The following is a 19,141-nucleotide window of genomic DNA, read 5'->3' as shown; positions in this document are numbered from 1 at the left end:
TACTCATTCAAAAAAGGTTAGAGGAGGTCCAAGGACACACAATTGAATTTTTAAACTTAATTTACAAAATTTTAACTTTTTTGATTATACGTCTACTGCAGGTTCGTCACAAAACATAGTTTGTTATGTGTAAAATACCATAAAGGGGAAAGAGAAAAACCCATTTTACTGGTTTTAGCATTTTTCAGAGACAATTAAACATTTTGGTGTTTCTTTCCAGGCTTTTTTTCCTCTCGGAAGCACAAAGGCACCAGCTGGCCTGGAAGAGCACGCAGCTCAGGAAGCCAGCCAGTCCCACCCCTCCTAGGAGGGCGCCGGGGGCCTGGGGACGGCTGTTCCTCCAGACCCGGTGAGGGGGGTCTGGGCCTCTGAGGTGGTCCGGCCTAGAGCTCCAGCCAGGGGAGGGGCCGTGTGGGCCACTCTAGTGCTGTCTATGGGTCTATGCTATGTGAGCACAGGACGTGGGAGAGGCAGGTGGTCTGAGCGGGCTGGGGTCTGGGAGGTTCAGCTGGTGCCCTGGTCTCGGGGGGCTGCTGCATGCTTCGTGTCCGAGGGTGTGAGGGGAGAGCTCCTGAGCAGGGACAATGCCTGGCAACCTGCCACGAAGCCCCTTCCAAGTGACCTGGGTCCCACGCCAGCTTGCTGCTTTGGGGTCTAACAGCACCGCTTTCAGAGGACCCTGGCTGGCTTCTCCCACCCCCGGGACTCCTGGAGCCCACACCCATCCATCCTCAGGATCCCTTCCCAGGCTGAGGTTCGGCTGTCTCCGGTTCCCGTGTCACCCTGCACGCTGACGGCCCCCCGCAGCCCCAAGCTCGCTGGGTCTGCAGCGGTGTGCGGCTGGCGTTGCCAGAGGCTCTCCGCAAAAGGCCTGAGCAGTGGGACTGCGTGCCTGGGGACAGACGTGTGAAGCAAAGTGGAAAATTGCTCATTGGAAAACTTCATAACCCGCGTGCAACAACACAAAATGGCTGTGCTGTGGCCAGTCGCTTACAAGAAGAGCCTCAAGGCCTGGGTAAGTGGACGTGAACGGAGACCCCGACCCGAGACGGAGAGACGGAACAGGACGGGCTCACAAACCCACGGCAAATCCAACCCTGGGGAATGGCTTACAGAGTGACTGTGTCATAACTGCTGGGAAGTCCGCTGTAGACAGAACAGGGGTGGGGTGGGCGGGCTCTCCCTCCTCTTCTGGGAGACACGTGGCCCTGAGAAGAGCCAGAAACCCGCTCCCGGGTCCTCGGTCGTAACCCACGCGGCAACTGCTCTGCACACGCTCCCTCGGTGGGGGCAGCACGTCCCCTTCCACGGCCCCCCTCCCAGGACACCTCGGCGCGGGCGAGGCGAGGGGCGCTACGGAGGCTCGGGAAGGAGGGCTAAGGGAACCCCCGTCTGCCTCGATGGAGCATCGAGACAGCCGCGCCCACCCGCGGCGGCTTGGGGACCGCAGCGGGCTGAGGCCTTCGGGTGTGTTTTTCTCCTGGCCGTGCACCATCAAATCACACACAGAAACCAGGCCACGCTGACTCCAAGCTGCTTGTGGGCGTGTTGCCTGCCTGCCCTATACGCACATCGGCACACGCCTCCACAGCAGTGCTCACTCACGTACGGCCACGCGCACGCGTATTCACGCACACGTACAGCCACGCGCACACGTCCACACACGTACAGCCACGCGCACACGTACACTCATGCACGCTCACGTACACGCACACCCACATGCGCCCATGTGCACTGCTGTTTACATACGTGCACACCTGTGCATGTCTGTGTGTGTACACCCCCCCCCCCCCGGCAATACACACACACACTAGTTCCACAGTGTGCTGAGAAAGCAAGCATAACGGGAAGACTACCCTCCTGGGACAGGTTTGTGCGTGTTCATCATTCCCTGCAGGACCCCTCTCCCGGCCCCTCGCCGTTTGCTTGGGCTCACACAGAAGAGTCCCATGGCAGCTTAAGGCTTGGCTGGCAGGGCTGTAAGGGGTGCAGATTTGCCTGGGATGGAGCCCCCCTGGAGCAGCGGCTGGAGGCCCCGCCAGGAGCGGAGCTGCCAGGTGCTGTGCTGGTCCATTAAGCCAATGAGCCAAACAGAGTAACCATTGAGCCTTTATTCACTTATGGCAATGGCACAGCAAGGGACCAGAGCGAAAGAGCTGACTCCCCTCGTTCCACTCTCTCCTCCACGGAAAGGCACAGTTAAGGTGGGTCAGCGGCTGGGATGGGGATGCCACACTGCAGAGGGAGCCCCAAACAAAAGGGCCCTGCTGCTTTTTGGACTTGGGGCGGGGGAGCCAGGGGAGGAAAAGTACAAAATGGTGGGTCAGAGTGCAGAAATAAGAAGACCTTGACCAAGGGGCCCCTGATGACAAGGCCTCCGGATGGAGATGCCCCAGCTAGGGATAAGCTGTGCCCCAGCCCACTGGCCAGAGGCCTGAGTCCTTACTGCAGCTCCCTCAGAGACCTCGATGCTCTGGCCAGGCACCAAGCCCGGTGAGGACAGGGTGGCTCCCCCGCCCCAGGCCTGCAGGTGAAGCCTCTGTGCTCACCGATGGCCAGCTGACGGATCCTGTCTGTGACCCTGGCCTGGAGCCCACTCAGGGGGCCCAGTCTGTCTGGAACCCCCTCTCCAGCAGGGTAAGGAGGGCAGGATAGAGCCCTGGGAGCCAGATGCCAGCCTCCTCCCAGGCCCTCAGATCCTAGGGTGGCCACCTTTCCCGTGGGAGCACACCTTGGGCTGGGCTAGGGGGGCAGCAGCATCTCCCCCTCCCGCCTTCTGGGGCAGCCTGCACACTGCACAGCCTGGACCCCTGGGTGGGGCAGGCAGCTCTCCCAGAGAGCCTGGTCACCTGGCCCTCCAGGGGCTCTGGGGGAGGCCTGCAGGGCACCCACATCTCCCTGGACGTGGCTGCGGCCACCTGAGAGAGCCGAGGCCAGGAGGGGTCAGCCACGCTCCTCCTCCCTGGGTTGGGAGTCCAGGGTCACCGAGAAACGAGGTCACTCTGCTTGTGCACAGGACACCAATCCGTATCTGGGTACAGAAGGCAGTGGACAGACTTGAACCTGGGAAGGAGACGTGGCGGTCAGGCCTGCTGGGGTGGAGGTGTTTTGGGGGGCTGGTGCCAGAGCCCCTCCGCACTGCGCACTCACCGTGTGGGGTCCTGCTGCAGACTGAAGCCTCCCATCACATTCACGACATTATGTGGGTTTTCTGGACCCCCGTAACTCAAGGTGACCTGGGAGAGGGAAGGGGGCAGGTCACTCTCCCAGGACCAGCTCCACCCCACACCCTCCGCTGGCTTCTGAAGTCAAGCCAGGAGAGGCTGCTGTGCCTCCCGCTTCCTGGGCCCCCCAGGGTAGGACCACCCCTAAGGGCAGACTCGGGAACAGCATGGAAGGGCTGAGAGGTGCAGCCGACACAGAAGACACCTCAGGACGGCGGCTGGTGCGCATGCGGGGGCACCCCTGTCCAAGCCTCCTGTTCCTCTCTGCGTCCTGGTCTGGGACCGCACTGCCCACAGCCGCTGCCCCTTACAAATGAGCCCCCAGACCCAGGCCTCTGGGTCCCAGCAGGCCGAGCACAGGGTCTGCAGCTGCGGGGCTGGGAATTCCTCCCTGAGCCCTGATGGTCCAGCCTGAGATCCCTGGGGGGCCGGTCAGGGGCGGGTCAGGGGCGGGACCCCAGGGGCGAGTGCGCGGGGAGCGCCCGGGGGCTCCGCGCCCAGGGGCCGCACCTGCTGTGGCACAGCGTCAGGCGGCAGCCTCTGCAGGTTCTCCAGGTGGGAATGGAAGAGCGAGCTGGGCAGCAGGCGAGCACCCAGCAGCCCCTCCACGATGTAGCCCACGGTGCAGTCATCCGGCAGCCGCACCCGCTCGGCTGTGCTCATGAAGCTGCCCAGGCTGGTGGGGGTCGGGGAAGCGGGTCAGGGCCTCCTCCATCCTCAGCCCCACTACCCCGGGCCTCCCAGCCCGGGCAGCCAGCACCCCCTCACCTGGCCCAGGGGCTCATCTTCAGAGCGAGGCCTCTGCTCAGGCAGAACCCGGCCCCGCCCGTAGCAAACCAGAACTTGACAGTGGTCACCTGAAGAGGAGAAAGATGCCAGGCGGGCCCCTCAGCAGCTCCCCACACAAATGGCGGGAGTGCCCCGCAAGAGGGTGGGCTTCTGCGACCTGGTCCCCCAGCTCCTCCCACAGCTCCCCCTGAAGTGCCCCCAGCCCCGGGGGTGGGTCAGACACCTGCCCCCCCCTGCCCTTCTCCACCGGGGTCTCCACTCTCTCAGCCGCCACTCCCCGGCCCCGCACTCACAGTGCCTCCTCCCTGGACCCTCTCGGCGGCCTCGATGGGGTGGTCCAGGCTGGGCCGCCCCAGGTAGACATCCTGGCTGGGCGAGAAGGTGGAGAGCAGCCGGAGCAGGCCTTTGGGGTTCACATAGTTGTCATCATCCACATGGCAGAACCACCTGGGGGAGGTGGGGAGCGCTCACGAGCGAGGGGCCGGTGCGGGTGGAGGCCTCCACCCCCTGGCCCAGGTGTGTGGGCCCCAGCCCTGGGCTCTCCCGGGGGCACCGGGCCGTGGCCATCACATACTTGCGGCCCGACTCGATGAACTTGTCGTACTCCACCGACATCTTGCAGCACAGTGCCTGGCGGGTGTGCACAGCGGAACAGTTGGTATTGATTACATGGCTGCCTGCCGGGGCGGGGGAGGGGGATGGAGAAACGAGGCAAGTATGAGGGCCAGAGTAAGATGAGGCCCGCCGCCAGCCCACCCCACGGAGATCAGGGCAAAACGTGGCTGTCCAGTGGGCCTTGCCATCTCGCCCTGCTCAAAGCCCCCAGTCTGGCTCCAACCGCGCAGCCCTGGCCTGGCCTCACTTGCTGACCTTGTTGCTGATCCACAAGGCCCGGACAGGTGACAGCCATTGGGAATCCCGTGAGGGCAAAGCCCCCCCGGGGTTGAGGACACATGCCTGAAGTGGGGCTGCCGGGAAGGAATGACTCTGTTGGAGTGTCTTCAGGGACCGTGGCTCCAGTCGGAGGCCCTGGGAAGCCCGCCAGAGGCTGTGGGAGGCAGAACCTGGCTGGCAGGGTGGGGCCCTGATGCTGGGCTGGTGGCAGGTGGGCACCCTGGCTCTGTTCTCTACCAGCTGTGTGACCCCAGACAAGTGACTTAACCGCTGGACTCTACGTAGCAGGGAGATGGGTGTCACTGCACCAGAGGATAAGCGAGGGGGCCTGGTGCACGCTGGGCTGGGGAGGGTGCTCACCTCCCTGGAGTTGAAGCTCAGGGTCATCCCCATCCGTGAAGATGAACGTCTGGGGAGAGACAACCTGTGAGACCCCAGGTGGACCAGGACGGAGCCGCAGAGATGCCAGCGGGTGAGCCTGGGCTTCAGGGCTGGAGCTTTGGGATGAGAAGAGGGTACCCAGGACGGTCCTGGACGCTTGGGGTTGGGATGGGGGAGAGAGGAGGGTGGCGCCCGCTACTGTCCCTGGCGTCTCCTGGTGCAGTTGGGGCCAGGCCTGCTCTCATGGGGTGTCTGCGGGGTCTTGGTCCAGTGTCAGCTGAGAGAACCCACCCAGGTAGGAGGGGGACTAGGCCTGGGTCCCCAGAGACTCAGAACGGGGGTCTGCCTATCACTCTGAGGACACAGCAGTGGGTAGGGGGTCCCGGGGATGGGGTCCCCGGGGCAGCCCTTGCGGGACAGGGCTGCCAGGGGTCGCGGACAGTTGTGGTCCGGCGTCGGGATCCTGGCTGGGGGCCCCGGGGGATGGGGGCCCCGGGGCTGGGGTCCTGGGGCAGGGGTGTTGACATCGGGGATCCTGGGGCGAGGCCCACCTGTTGGCGGGCCCGGGAGATCCAGGTGCTCAGTAGCAGCCCCAGGCGTGGACCGTGGTTCTTCTGAGTGGTCTTGACAGCGATGAAGACGTCGTCCGGTCGCAGGCGGGGGGCGGTGGCGGGTCGGGCAGGGGACGCCCGCCGGCCGGGGCCTGGAGTCGGAGCCGGGGCCGGGGCCTGGGCTGGGGCCGGCACACGGGGCAGCGGCAGTGGCAGCAGCAGCAGCGCGGCCAGGGCCGCGGCCAGCGCGAGGCAGGCCCGGCACAGCGCCCCCCGCGCGCGGCTCATGCGGCCGCGGGACCCGCGGGCACCGCCCGGGCCCAGGCCGCGCTGCGGCCCCTTTAAGAGCCGCCCCGCCCACCGCGACCCGGAAGCGCTGCCCCGGAAGTGGACGGCGCTGCCCCGGAAGTGGACGGCGCTCCGCGGCGGGGTGGGCGAAGATGCCGCTGCCGGTTCAGGTGTTTAACTTGCAGGTAACGAGCCGTGGCCGGCGGCCCCTCCGCGCCCTCCACGACCCCTACTCCCACCCCCCACCCCCGCCGCCGCCGGGCCGGAGCCGGGCCCCCGCGCGGCCTCCCGTCCCCACGGCCCGGCGGCCTCGCGCAGGGTCCCCGCCGTCGGCCCGGCAGGCCCGGCCCGGCGCTAACGCTCTTTCTCCCTTCAGCAGCAGGCCAGCTGTGTGTCAGGGTCGGGGGGTGCAGAGAGTCAGGACAGAATGAGGGATAGCCCGGCCCCCAGCTCGGCCTCCTCGTCAGTGACAGATCTGTACTGCACCCCTCACAGCAGTAGGTCAGACCTCTTCCTGCCGGGCACGGCCGGGGACTTCAGCCTGAGCGCCAGCCTGTCGGCCTGTACGCTGCTTTATGAGGTACCTTCCAGGACAGGGGGCCCAGGAGCGAGCGAGCGAGCGCGGGAGGGGGGCGCACCCCCGCCCGCCGGGCCGGGCCAGCCAGCGCAGGACGGGCGCCCCAGGAGACTCCTTCCCGCCGCCGCCCGGGCCCTGCCGGCCCCCTGCCGGGCGCTGCTTGCGGCTCGGAGGAAGCTGCGTCAGGACGGTGGCTGGGGGCGTGAAGGGCCTGTCGGGGGTCCCTGGGCAGGGGGCCCCCGCTGCCTGCTCTTCGCTCCAGAGGCCGGCGGTGGAGATGGCGCCAGGGCTGTCGGCTCAGCAGCCGCTGGGCTTGCGAGGGGCGGCGTTGGACGCGGGCCGGAGCGGGGAGGGGCAGGGACGCAGGCGCTCCCGGACAGGATCCCGCCGGGGACGTGGCACCGCGGGCAGAGCCCGACTCAGGGCACGGTGAGGGTTTCTCGCCCTTCCTGGGCAGTCCGGTTCGAGTGCCAAGGTGGCTGCCTGTGTTGCAGGGGGCTGTGGAGCCCATGCAGATCGATGTGGACCCCCAGGAAGACCCGCAGAACGCACCCGATGTCAACTACGTGGTGGAGAACCCCACCCTGGTAAGGAGCCCACCGGGCGGTCCTGGGGCAGGCAGCAGGTGCCTTTGGGGCGTCAGTCCTGGAGCGGGGGCTAGGCCAGACTCCCCACGCAGGCCATGTTTTTCTCTGATTTGGAAACCTTTAGGCTGTTCAGTTACCCACTTGTTATAAGGGGTGGTAGCCCAGCCGGAAACCGTGCACCCCACTTCTCTCCCACATGCGAGAGCCCCATGTGCAGCTTTTCTCAGACTGAGGACGGGTCTTTCTTGGGGCCCAGTGGCCATTCACTCCCTCAGCCCCCCGGGGCAGAGCTCTGCCCTGGAGGCCCCTGCACTGGCCCACCCCAAGCGGCCTTTGCCAGCGCTGGATCACGATCTGTCTGGTGCCCGAATACCCAGTTGTTCTTGTCATCGGCATAGGGCCTCTCGGACACTGCAGAAGGGTCAGCGTTTGGGTCCTGCTCTTGACTCACTTGCCAGGGCTTGATCTGGGGTCCTGCCTTGCACAGTCTCCATCCACTCCCCCACCCCCACTTCAGGATCTGGAGCAGTATGCGGCCAGCTACAGCGGGCTAATGCGCATCGAACGACTGCAGTTCATTGCTGACCACTGCCCCCCGCTGCGGGTGGAGGCCCTGAAGATGGCCCTCTCCTTTGTGCAGAGGACCTTCAATGTGGACATGTATGAAGAGATCCACCGCAAGCTCTCGGACGCCACCAGGTGAGACCGGGGGCTTGGCAAGAGGACGCAGGGCCCTTGGTGGGGGCAGACACCAGGGGCTGGGCGTGGTATGTCCCCCTTGGGTCTAGCCCAGGTGGGGGCCCTTCATGTGCCCCTGTGAGTCTTGACACCGTCCCCATGTGGGCACTTAATAGCATCACTGCCTCGACGTGGTGATCTGGCCTTCCTTGTTGAAAAGCCAGGAAGGGCAATAAATGGCAAAACGGGCTAGGTTCTCACTCCCCACTCTGTGGCTCTCTTTACGTTGTCCTGGCTTTTTTCTGTGTGCACGTGACACGTAGTTATTCTGACATCAAGCAGAACTTGTGAAGACAGCACTTTGCTTCTCTCCTCTTGGCATGGCTGCACGCACGACCCTTTTCCTGTTGGGCATCCCCGCCAGGCCATGGGCCCCTGTGTTCCTGTGCTGGCTGGGTGCTCACTCGGCTGGGGCTGGGCAGGGGCTCCCGGGAGGCACCCATCCTCCTGCACCTTGGCCCCTGATGGCCAAGTACTCCCTCAGGGAGCTGCAGAATGCTCCGGACACCATCCCAGAGAGCGGCGTGGAGCCGCCACCCCTTGACACGGCCTGGGTGGAGGCCACGCGGAAGAAGGCCTTGCTGAAGCTGGAGAAGCTGGACACGGACCTAAAGAACTACAAGGGCAACTCCATCAAGGAGAGTATCAGGTGCTGCTCCCGGGAGGCTGGGAGGCGGGTGTCGAGGCCCACGTGGCCCTGGGCCCAGGTCTGCTCACGCCTGGGCCCACAGGCGCGGCCACGATGACCTGGGTGACCACTATCTGGACTGTGGGGACCTGAGCAATGCCCTGAAGTGTTACTCCCGGGCCCGGGACTATTGCACCAGCGCCAAGCACGTCATCAACATGTGCCTCAACGTCATCAAGGTGGGCCCTGCCTCTGTCGGGTGGGCATCAGGAGGGGCTGCAGAGCAGCACTCCCCGGCGCCAGGAGGGGGCGCCCAGGCTGAGTCCCCCGCCCGCCCACCAGGTCAGCGTCTACTTGCAGAATTGGTCTCACGTGCTGAGCTACGTCAGCAAGGCTGAGTCCACGCCGGAGATTGCCGAGGTAACGCCGCCTCAGACCCCGTCCCAGGACTGCTGCGGCCCCAGTGGGCCTCGTCCTCCCCAGTCGGCCCTTGCCCCTCTCGGGCGGCGGCAGGGCCCGGGAAAGGACCAGGGTGTGGAGGCTGGTGGCTCATGTGTCCCCCTTTCCCCTGCAGCAGCGTGGGGAGCGGGACAGCCAGACCCAGGCGATCCTCACCAAGCTCAAGTGTGCTGCAGGTGAGGGCCTCGGGGCGGGAGGACGCCACGGCTGACCCCGGCACTGGGGTGGCCTCGTGTGCCGGATGTTAGGTCCTCACAGCCAGAGTGGTGGGCCTTGTCACATCTGAGGAAATGTCTGAGCTCTGCACCCACGGCCCCGGGGGTGCCTGCCAGGCTCCGGTCTTGGGCGGGGAAGCCAGCCTGTGGCCAGTGGTCAGGAGCTGAGGCATTGCTAACAGGTGGGCCTGGGAGCCCTTTGCAGGAGTGACAGCCGCTGTGCACGGCTTCCCTGGGCCCTTGACTCAAGGAGAGTGCCCCAGTCAGTGCTCTCGGGCGTGGTTACATCTTGACCAGAATCCTTGTCCCTGACACTGAGCAGCAGCTGGGCTGGGAGAGGTGAGGGTGGCTCTGGCAGCTTCCTCTGGGCACCAGGCTTCATTCTGCCAACCCCCCACCTCCCTAGGCCTAGCCGAGTTGGCCGCGCGCAAGTATAAGCAGGCTGCCAAGTGCTTCTTGCTGGCTTCATTCGATCACTGTGATTTCCCCGAGGTGAGGGACAGGAGGGTGTCTGGGGACGAGCCCTTGCTGGGACGCGGGAAGCAGGGGGAGGGTTTGTGGGTTGGGTTGTTTATTGAGGGGTATCCCCCCGCCCATGGAGTCCTATGTATTCTTTGGCTGGGTGGTGGGCGGAGCAGGGGTGACCCAGCCTTGTGTCTGGGCTTCCTCCTCGGATTCTGTCTCGACTGTCAGCGACCCTGATGTCTGGACCTAACTCTCTTCTGGCCCTTCAGCTGCTATCTCCCAGCAATGTGGCCGTCTATGGTGGCCTGTGTGCCTTGGCCACTTTCGACCGCCAGGAGCTGCAGCGCAACGTCATCTCCAGCAGGTGGGTGAGAGTGGGGTGATAGCCCCGCAGACCGTCCCTCTCCGGGGGCCCTTTCTCTGGCCCTGCACCTCCCCGGCCTGCAGGCCAGGTGGCAGGTGCGGGGCCGGCTCTGAGGGGTGTGCACCTGCAGCTCCTTCAAGTTGTTCTTGGAGCTGGAGCCACAGGTTCGCGACATCATCTTCAAATTCTATGAGTCCAAGTACGCCTCGTGCCTCAAGATGCTGGATGAGATGAAGGTGAGGGACCTGCCTGCTCTGGATGGGGAGGGGGGACCAGGCAGAGGGCGGCAGGTGGCGGTGCCTGACTGGGTCTCCTCACCAGGACAACCTGCTCTTGGACATGTACCTGGCCCCCCACGTCAGGACCCTGTACACCCAGATCCGCAACCGCGCCCTCATCCAGGTAGATGTGGGGGCACGAAGGCCAAGGCGGGGCGCTACGGATGGGTCTGGGAGTCGCGGGAGGCTGACGCGCCCTCTGCCCTGCAGTACTTCAGCCCCTACGTGTCGGCCGACATGCACAAGATGGCCGCGGCCTTCAACACCACCGTGGCGGCCCTGGAGGATGAGCTGACGCAGCTCATCCTCGAGGGGCTCATCAACGCCCGCATCGACTCCCACAGCAAGGTGCCTGGACTGGGGTCGAGGCCGTGGGTGCGGGAGGGGGCCCCTGAGACCCGGTGAGCACCGCTGAGCCCCGTCCCTCCCGCCGCAGATCCTGTACGCCAGGGATGTGGATCAACGCAGCACCACCTTTGAGAAGTCGCTGCTGATGGGGAAGGAGTTCCAGAGACGCGCCAAGGCGATGATCCTGCGGGCGGCCGTGCTGCGTAACCAGATTCACGTCAAGGTGAGGGCGGGGGCGGCCCTGGCGCGGAGAGGCAGCGAGGTGGGCACACGCGCGTCCCCTGGGCTGAGCAGCCCCATCTCCACCCCAGTCCCCTCCCCGAGAAGGGAGCCAGGGGGAGCTGACGCCGGCCAACAGCCAGTCCCGAATGAGCACCAACATGTGAGGGCGTCTGTCGGCCTCCGGGATGGTCTGCGTGCCCCCACCCTCGGACTTGGACACGCAGGCTCCCGTGGCTCGTGAGGCACTTCTGGAGGTTACCCCTGCCCCCGTGAAGGGCCCCCCGCCGGGGTGTCCACGTCCAGCTTCTCGTGACCCCTCCACCCTGTTGTGCCCCGTGGGGGGGGCCCTGGCGAAGTGGGCTGTTGCTCAAGGCCCTTCCTGGAAGGAGAGACCGCAGGGCTCACATGTGCGGCGCCCAGCCCCCCCTCCCCCCCACGCACCCCAGCGGCACTGCCTCCCAACTTTCCTGTTCCTGTGTCACTTGGGGTTGCAGACAAGTTCGATCTCAGACCATTAAAAGGCAGCCTGAGAACACTCCCCTCGTGCTGTTTCTTCCTGCTAAGAGGGCTTCTGAGGCTCATCTCCATGAGGTCAGGCTTTGGGGCTCCCCACCCCTCATGCAGCCGGTGCAGTGGGGAGGGGACTGAGGCCAGCGCGCTGCCCTCCGTTAGGAAGGTTCCCCAAGGCAGGGGGTTCCTTCCGTGGCTGCTTGTTTTGAGTCTTTATTGCCCTGACCCCACCCTCCCGACTCACAGCCTTGCTTCGAGTTTCCGCTGGGCTTGGGGCCTTCACATACCGTCTCCGGCTCTGAACGTGCATCTTTGAAAGGATTTATTGTTCACTTCTAACACACACGTTGTGAGGGGGCAGGTCCAGCCTGGGAGCCTGCTCCCTGGTGCAGCATTTCCGGGCTCCCAGCGGAGGCCGAGGGGAAGACCAGCTCATCCTTCTGTGTTGAGTAGTGGGAGATTCCCTGAGTAAAGGCATTTCCTTAAGTGGGACGTGTTGAGGTCTCAGCAGCAGTCCTGGGGCCTGGTGGGCCGGTGTGTGGCGCTCCAGCTGCCCCTCAGGCCAGGGCACTGCCCACAACCTCAGGAAGGCCACCTGGCTCCCCAGATCCTGCTGGCTGAGACTCCTGCGGCCGGGACTGGGCCCCTTTCCAAGCCAGAGACTTCTCCAATTTGGTTTTAAAAAGCAATCCGTGACCTGGCAGAGAAGGAGGGAAGTGGGGCTCAGGAGGCTGAGGGTCCCACTGCCCCCTGGGGGCCGGGGATGGGGGGCGCTGGCAGCAGCAGGTGCCCCTTACCTGGGCAGTCTGCGGCCTCTCTGAAAGCTCGCTTCTTACAGCAGCCCCGGCACAGGTTGAACACACATCTGTTACCCTGGACGCGGGAAAGCTAGTGAGCCTGGGGCTAACGCCCCTCCTGAGCAAGGCCCCCAAAACGCAGGGCCGGCTGGGGCACCAGCAGGCTGCACCCTGGCCCAAGGCTGGCCTGCCACGCTGCGAGGGGCTGTCCTGAGGGAGAGAAGCAGCCACCCCCCTCGGGCTGCCCCCTCAGCAGACAGGGAAAGGACAGTCCCCGCAGGTCCTGGGCAGCGTCAGCGGGGACCACCCTGCCAGCCACCTCCTGACACTGAGCTCTGCCCTAGGCAGCACGGCCAGACTCACCTTTGGGTTTCCACACTGATCACACTTTGCGTATTTTGCTGAGAAAAGAACAGAAGCAAATGTTGGTTGAGCAGGTGAGCCTGCCTCCTACCTGCCATTTCCTCCAGAGTGCCTGCTGCCGGCCGTGTCCCACCGTGTCCCGCCGTGTATGGCCCGAGGACGCAGCACACGTGCCCCCACCGTTCACTGGTTGCTTGCCACTAGAAGAACCTTCTCAGGACGGTAGCCCCAAAGCCCACCTCTGGCTCCGAGCAGTGGCCGAGGGAGCACATGGCAGGCAGGGCCACGGCTGCTTCATGTAGCAGCCTGGGTCACCGGCGGCCCTTGCTACTGCTCTCCCACCTGCCCTGGGGCGGAGCTCCCGGGGCCCCCGCAGTGGGAGCAGCTTACGCTTCAGCGAGGCATCGAAGGTCTTGTGGGGGTTCCTCAGCTGCTTCTTCTGCTTGTTCTTGGACAGGACGTCTGTGCCGCCCTCCTCCTCCTCCAGGGCCCGCTTGCTGCGGGCACCCCCGTTCTCCTTGCTCCCTTCCCGGGGCCTGAAAGGGAAGGGCAGCGGGCAGAGCTGGGGGCCCCCCGCAAGAGGCGACCCACCAGCCTGGGCCCCAGGGCAAGGACGTGCATACAGAGCCCCAGCAGCTTGGCTCCTGGGCCACGGCTGGGCCTGAGTGGCCACAGATCACAGTCCAGCCGCGGCTGTGAGGACCCAGCGGAAGCTCAGGGTTGTGTGCCCCTTGCCCCCAGTACAAGAAGCACTTAAGAGCTATCTTCTTATGGAAAAAAGACATAAAACCACAGCACCCACGATGGGTGAGGGCAAAGCCGGCACTGTGGGATGGAGCCCGGCCACCACCACCCTCCGCCAAGGCTGCAGAGAGGAGGCCAGGCTCCTGCTGTGGCAGTGGCGGAGTGCCCTCTCCTCTGTGTGCACCCCAGCCCCCCAACCCCGGCCCGTGGGCTGGTGTGAAGCTCACCCTGGCCGCAAGTAGGGCTGGCAGATCCAGTGGAAGAAAGGCAAGCCGCCAGATGGCTCCTCTCCCTCCTTCTGCCTGGATATATCCTCCTGCGAAAGCCCAGAGCACCCCAGGTCACGGAGCCCAGCACCCCCCCGCCCCCCCGCTCCCCGCGCCCCCGCAGCCCCGTCACCTGCCTGACACCGCAGCTTCAGTTCCTGGTTCACGGCTGCAACACCCTCCAGGGTCTTCACTTTGGCGAGCTCCTCCCGGAGCTGCTGATGCACCTGCAGCCTGGGACAGAGGCTCCATCACCGAGCCGGCCCCGCCTCCCGCTCCCCAGGCCGAGCCCAAGCCCCGCACACAGACGGGCACTCTCCATCTCTCTTCTGAGCCAGACCCACTACACGTCTCCAGAGAGCTCCCTCCTAACACCCCCAACACCCCAGTCAGGCGTCCACCTCAACAGCAACTCACGCGTGATGCCACAGCTTGAAGAGGTGGGCCCGCACGTAAGACAGGGGGCAGGGGTGCTGCCGCACGATGTCCAGGTACTCCTCGGCCAGCTCCCACACGGCGGGGCTGCGGCCCTCAAACAGGGCGGGGTTGTGCAAGTTGCCCTCTGTGGGGTATTGCTCAAGGTGGCAGGTGCTCACATCCCCGGAGGGCTGGCCCCCCCACCATGTCACGCCAAGGGCAGCCGCCAGTCCGAGCGCTCAGGCCCATCAGGCCGACGAGGCCTGTGAGTGAGGCCAGCGTGGGGCCCAGGGCGTCAGGATGGCGACAGGCGCCTCCAGCGTCTGCCAGCCGTGGCCCTGCCTCACCTGCACTCATGACCCCCTGGACTCCTGTGTCCTGGATGCAACGTTCCACATCCCGCAGGCACTGGATGTTCCCATTGGCAAACACGGGGATGGCCACTGCCTTCCTGTCGGCAGCAGGTGGACACTCAGAAAAAAAGGACTCTGTCCCTTCACCCCCCAGAGGACGGTGCTCCAGCCGCCACACTCCATCCGAGCAGGTGCTTCTCGGCCCAGGCAGCCGCGCCCCCCTCCACGCACACTCACCGCACGGCCTTGATGTGCTCCCAGGATGCAGTGCCCGACAAGGGCCCCTTCTGCTCCTTGGTGCGCCCGTGCACGGTCAGCAACTAGAACACAGCGATGCCCAGCTCTACCCTGCTCGCGGCCGCAGACCCCCGGGCCCAGCTCACTCAGTGCCTGCCCCCCAGTCCCCTGGGTTGCAACTGGTGGGGTGCTGCCCGGGGCTCCCACGTCCCACGGGTCCACCCAACACGCAAAGCAGACAGGCCCAGCCCTGTTCAAGGGCCAGTCTTCCCGGAAATGGCAGCACCCCAGCACCAAAGGCGTCAGGGACAGACGGGCAGGCGGGCACCAACCTGACCGTGAGGCTGGTGGCAGGTGGGGAGAAGGCAGCGGAGGCCTGGCACCTCCTCCTGCCCAGTACCAGCCTCCCTCTTGGGAGCCTGCGGCTCACCCACCCTCACCAGGCCTCGCCTCGTGGTCGCCATGATTCCGGTCCACCCTGGCGAGTCACTGCCTCACGGGAGCTCCTGGAGGCAAGGAGCACTCCACATCTGGCCCAGGGTGCAGAGGACACGAGGCAGGGGAGTAGCACGTGGCCCTGCGAGCCCACAGCCCCGCACCTGGCAGCCAGCCTTCTCCAGCATCTGGGCGTACTTCACAGTCTTGTCAATCTCCGGGAAGACACGGATTTTGCATGTGACGGGGACAGAGAGTTTCTCGTGTGCCAGCAGAACTGGGGAAAAGGAGAATCGGCTTCTGAGAAGCGTGGTGTTCACTTCAGGCAGGCGGGGCGCCTGCCTCCGCCAGATCCCATCTGCCAGCGTGCTGCAGGGGCCGGGCCGGGGCCAGAGCACCTGCCGTCAGGCTCAGATGAGCAGCTGGTGTGGGATGCGCGGCCTCACAGCCGCTCCTGCAGTGGGGCGCGTGCCGCGGCCAGGGCTCAGCGGCCGCCGGCTCAGGGCTCCTTTAGCAACTACGACCCAGCCTGACTCCCCACCCACAGCTCACGGCCAACTCACTCATTCTCTGGAGCAGGTCCCACTCCTCCTGCAGGAAGGCACCATAGTGACCTGCAAAGACCAGCATGGCCCTCAGCACCCGTTCCCCCGTGTCCACACAGGGCACGCGCCCCCTGCCATGCCAGTCCTGAGGGGCCACAGGAATAATCACCGAGTTGAGCAGTGTCTCAGCATCACACTTGGGGGAAGTGTGCCCAGGTGCGGAGCTCAAGGGCACTGAAGGCAATGCCCACCCTGCACGGCTGCCCAACCAGCAACCCCTGAACCGTACGCTTAGCAGCGCACGGCGGCAGTGTGCGGGTGACGGGGTGGGGGGGATGACACCTCCTTCCCGCAAAGCGTGTTCACCCGCAGGGAGCCCAGTGACCCCCCCCCCGCGCACTAAGGGGAGTGATAAGCCTCTGAGAGCCAGCAGAACCCTGTCCCTCCAGAGAGAGGAGCAAAGAAAGGCCTGAGACGCCACTGGGAGCAGCGCCAGGCCCTCCCCCGGTCGCGTCCACACCCTGGCCTCTAGCTGGGCACTCTGCGGGTTCAGGGCCTTGCCCCCGCCCAAAGCAGTGCTCAGTACAGCGACCCGAAGCTGAACTCACCTCGCTTGGCTATCATCTGCGGGCAACCCAAGTTCAGGTCGATGGCATCACAGTAATCCTGCGCCAGGAGAGCCGCCTGGACAAACACCTCTGGATCATTGGCACAGAACTGGGAAAGACACAGAAGGTCCCATGAGCCCAAGCCAGGCCCTGGTACCACAGCTCCCCAGCCCCACAGGGCGTTCATATGCGGCCCAGTGGAGACAGGGTCCCTAGGGCTGACTGCAGGATGCATCCTGTCCTAAACATTTACAGTATGGCATGTGCCCACACCACAAGGAGGGGGAGTCACTGATTCACACTGGTCCCGACTGGAACAAAAAACTGGCATCACTGACTTTAGCTAGAGAACAGTGTTCTTCCCCATCGTCTGATAACGACAGAACACGTGGCGGACAGCAGGCAGGCAACGGGGGGGGGGGGGGGGCTGCGAATCCTCCACAGCGCCCAAGGCATCCTCTCCCCCAAACTCAGCCAGCACCCGGCGAAGGGATAAATCTCTGGGAGACCAGCAGCAGGAGCCCTGGGAAGCCTAGTGCTTCACCACAGCACCCCACCCCCATCGGGAAGCTGTTAATGGAAAGAGGCTCCACCTGGTGCTCCTTGCCAGGTCCCTGCCCACCTGCACAATGAGAGGCCGGTCCTCGGGGCACACTTCGCAGTACAAGTTCTCCTTCCGATAGTTGGCATCGCGGACGAAGACCTGGGCGTGTAGCATGGGGGTGTAGCAGAGCTGGGCCCCGTGTCGGCGGCTCAGCAGCCTCCAGGCCAACTCACTCTGGTCCACCATGGGCGCCACCACGTGGCGAGCCCCCCCCAGGGTGCGGCTCCAGAACTCGAAGCCCTGCAGCTTTGGCATCGCCTCCACACTGAAGGGGGAGACCAAGGGCTCAGCCGGCCGCGGCGGCGGGGCATCCACGCAGGCGTAGGATCGGACCCAGAGGAAGCGCTACCCTCCTCGAGGCCACTCCAGGGCAGCCTGATGGTCACGGATATGGACATCAAGGGTGACACCGGCTGCAGGTCCAGAACCATCACCTTCCAGCGGAGGCCGTCACCCCCTGCTCGCTAGCAAGCCAATGGAACAGGGAAGGAGCTGTCTAGTCCTGGTCTGCGGGTCCGAGTCCCCCTCGGGACACCTCGGTCAGGGAGAACCGCCCCGCCCACCTCCTCTTCACAGGAAACGTCCGAACAGACTCTCTTCTCTGGCTTCTAGGACCTGTGCGGGCCAGCTGCCCTCGCTGGACCTGCCCGTCCCTACAAGCAACTAGCCGAGCCCCAGCGGAGCCCCGGAGGGGCGGCCCGGCTCACAGGGACAGCCGGGCCGGGAGCGGCAGCCCCCCCGCGCCCCGAGCTCTGCGATCACGGAGCAGTCACGGGCCTGGCCACTGACCGAGCGCGCACCTGGGGGTCTGGCACTTCCGGAGACCCTGAGGTCCCACGGAAAGTCCCCGAAGCGGCCGGAGCACGAGCGCGCGGGGCGCCGCAGCGCTGTCACCGTCACTGCCGCCTCGCGCTGGCAGGACCGCCGGGCCGGACCCGCAGGACACCTACCTGCGCCCGGGCCCGGGCTCCTCCCGGACCGCCGCCGGGCTTCTGGGGGCCAGGGCGCGGCGGGGGCTCCCTCGGTGCCCGCAGGCCGCCACGCCGGGGCCGCCACCCGGCCCAGGACTCCGCGCCGGGGCCGCCGGAAGGTGCCTCTGCCAGGGCGGTCCGGGCGGCCCGCGGTGCGGCGGGAAACGCGTCCCCGGGAAACCGCGCCCGGCCGCGGAGAAGCCCCGCCCCACGAGGTCGAAGGTCAGACGCTGGAGGTCGGCCGGGCCCCGCCACAGCGCGGTCGGGCGAGGGAGGGTGACGTGCCGACCGCGGGCGCCGAGGCCCGGCCCGGCCGGCGCCCGCTTTCCACTCCGAGCTCCCGCCTCTGTCTCCTAAAGGGGCCGCAAGTCCCCGCCTCAGTTCAGCACTCAGAGGCCTTAGGGGACCCCCCCCAGGCCGGAAGTGCTGCTATCGGCGAGGCCACACCCCCGAACTTCCGGGGCCCGGCCCGGGCGTGCGCGACGCTACCCCGCTGGAAACTGAGCACGCACGCGCAGAGCGCTCCCCGCCGCGGGGGCTGGCGGAAGCGCACCCGGATGTCCGGGGCTGTCGGGTCAGGAGCGACCCTCCGGAGTACCTTCGATGGCGGGGTTTCTTCCTGGCGCTTCCTCGAAACCCGTTCCCCCTTCCTGAAGGAACCTTTTGGTCTCACCTTTCCCCTGATTAGCGAGGCACCCGAACCCCTGCTCTGCCGGCTGCTCGAGCCCCTGCTCGGCGCCTGGGAGTGCACGTGCCCTTGGCTTAATTCGCGGGCCTCTGCGCACGAACCCGACAGGATGGAGGGACGGGTGCCAGTCATTTTATTCCAGCCTTAAATATTGCAGCATCCCCAAAGGACAAGGATTAAAAGAAGAATAATAACCAAACATGAGAGATAGACTAACATCTGAAAAATAAGGACCATACCAAATATAGCTCCTGTGTCCGCCAGGGGAGCCAGTGCTGGAATGTAGCTGGTCTTAGTTGAAATGTGCTGTTAGGTGTGAAACATACAGATTTCAAAGGCTTAGGAGGAAGGGAAAGAAGTGTAAGCGTTCATTCATAATTTTAAAGATATTGATTACATGTTGAAATGATACTATTTTTTTAAAGATTTTATTTATTTATTCGACAGAGATAGAGACAGCCAGCGAGAAAGGGAACACAAGCAGGGGGAGTGGGAGAGGAAGAAGCAGGCTCCTAGCGGAGGAGCCTGATGTGGGGCTCGATCCCATAACGCCGGGATCACGCCCTGAGCCAAAGGCAGACGCTTAACCGCTGTG

The 19,141-nt window shown here is 65.1% G+C and overlaps 3 protein-coding genes across 8 annotated transcripts; 1 reads left to right on the top strand and 2 right to left on the bottom strand.

Annotated features, from left to right (window-relative positions):
* Positions 1-2,096: 2,096 nt before the first annotated feature.
* Positions 2,097-6,185, bottom strand: RFNG (RFNG O-fucosylpeptide 3-beta-N-acetylglucosaminyltransferase). The gene is made up of 8 exons (XM_045774943.2): positions 5,840-6,185; positions 5,268-5,316; positions 4,588-4,690; positions 4,307-4,460; positions 3,993-4,081; positions 3,735-3,900; positions 3,151-3,236; positions 2,097-3,063 (listed from the first exon to the last, which is right to left on the bottom strand). The coding sequence occupies exons 1-8, from the start codon at positions 6,125-6,127 to the stop codon at positions 2,982-2,984; spliced, it is 1,017 nt and encodes a 338-aa protein (XP_045630899.1). The 5' UTR covers positions 6,128-6,185; the 3' UTR covers positions 2,097-2,981.
* GPS1 (G protein pathway suppressor 1) lies at positions 6,177-11,543 on the top strand. 5 transcript variants are annotated; one of them, XM_045774939.2, is made up of 15 exons: positions 6,177-6,312; positions 6,623-6,707; positions 7,199-7,291; positions 7,809-7,990; positions 8,514-8,678; positions 8,761-8,896; positions 9,000-9,077; positions 9,232-9,292; positions 9,738-9,823; positions 10,066-10,160; positions 10,291-10,396; positions 10,482-10,562; positions 10,649-10,786; positions 10,875-11,009; positions 11,098-11,543. In XM_045774939.2, the coding sequence occupies exons 3-15, from the start codon at positions 7,214-7,216 to the stop codon at positions 11,170-11,172; spliced, it is 1,416 nt and encodes a 471-aa protein (XP_045630895.2). In that variant the 5' UTR covers positions 6,177-6,312; positions 6,623-6,707; positions 7,199-7,213; the 3' UTR covers positions 11,173-11,543. The 5 variants fall into 5 exon arrangements, with proteins under 5 accessions (XP_045630895.2, XP_045630894.2, XP_045630893.2 ...); XM_045774938.2 differs by lacking the exon at positions 6,623-6,707 and having other exon boundaries at positions 6,205-6,312; positions 9,235-9,292; XM_045774937.2 differs by lacking the exon at positions 6,623-6,707 and having other exon boundaries at positions 6,205-6,312.
* A 280-nt stretch (positions 11,544-11,823) lies between these two features.
* Positions 11,824-18,291, bottom strand: DUS1L (dihydrouridine synthase 1 like). Of its 2 annotated transcripts, none has more exons than XM_045774942.2 (14): positions 17,838-18,291; positions 16,906-17,351; positions 16,284-16,392; positions 15,694-15,744; positions 15,295-15,407; positions 14,696-14,778; positions 14,453-14,556; positions 14,106-14,250; positions 13,826-13,922; positions 13,650-13,738; positions 13,069-13,214; positions 12,679-12,716; positions 12,316-12,391; positions 11,824-12,215 (listed from the first exon to the last, which is right to left on the bottom strand). In XM_045774942.2, the coding sequence occupies exons 2-14, from the start codon at positions 17,140-17,142 to the stop codon at positions 12,076-12,078; spliced, it is 1,428 nt and encodes a 475-aa protein (XP_045630898.1). In that variant the 5' UTR covers positions 17,143-17,351; positions 17,838-18,291; the 3' UTR covers positions 11,824-12,075. The 2 variants fall into 2 exon arrangements, with proteins under 2 accessions (XP_045630898.1, XP_045630897.1); XM_045774941.2 differs by having other exon boundaries at positions 16,906-17,152.
* Between the last annotated feature and the right edge of the window lie 850 nt (positions 18,292-19,141).

The sequence above is a fragment of the Ursus americanus genome, chromosome 23, assembly GCF_024610735.1.
Source record: "Ursus americanus isolate L20-20 chromosome 23, mUrsAme1.1.p, whole genome shotgun sequence".
Lineage (NCBI taxonomy): Eukaryota > Metazoa > Chordata > Mammalia > Carnivora > Ursidae > Ursus > Ursus americanus.
This window is presented reverse-complemented; position numbering and strand designations above follow the sequence as displayed.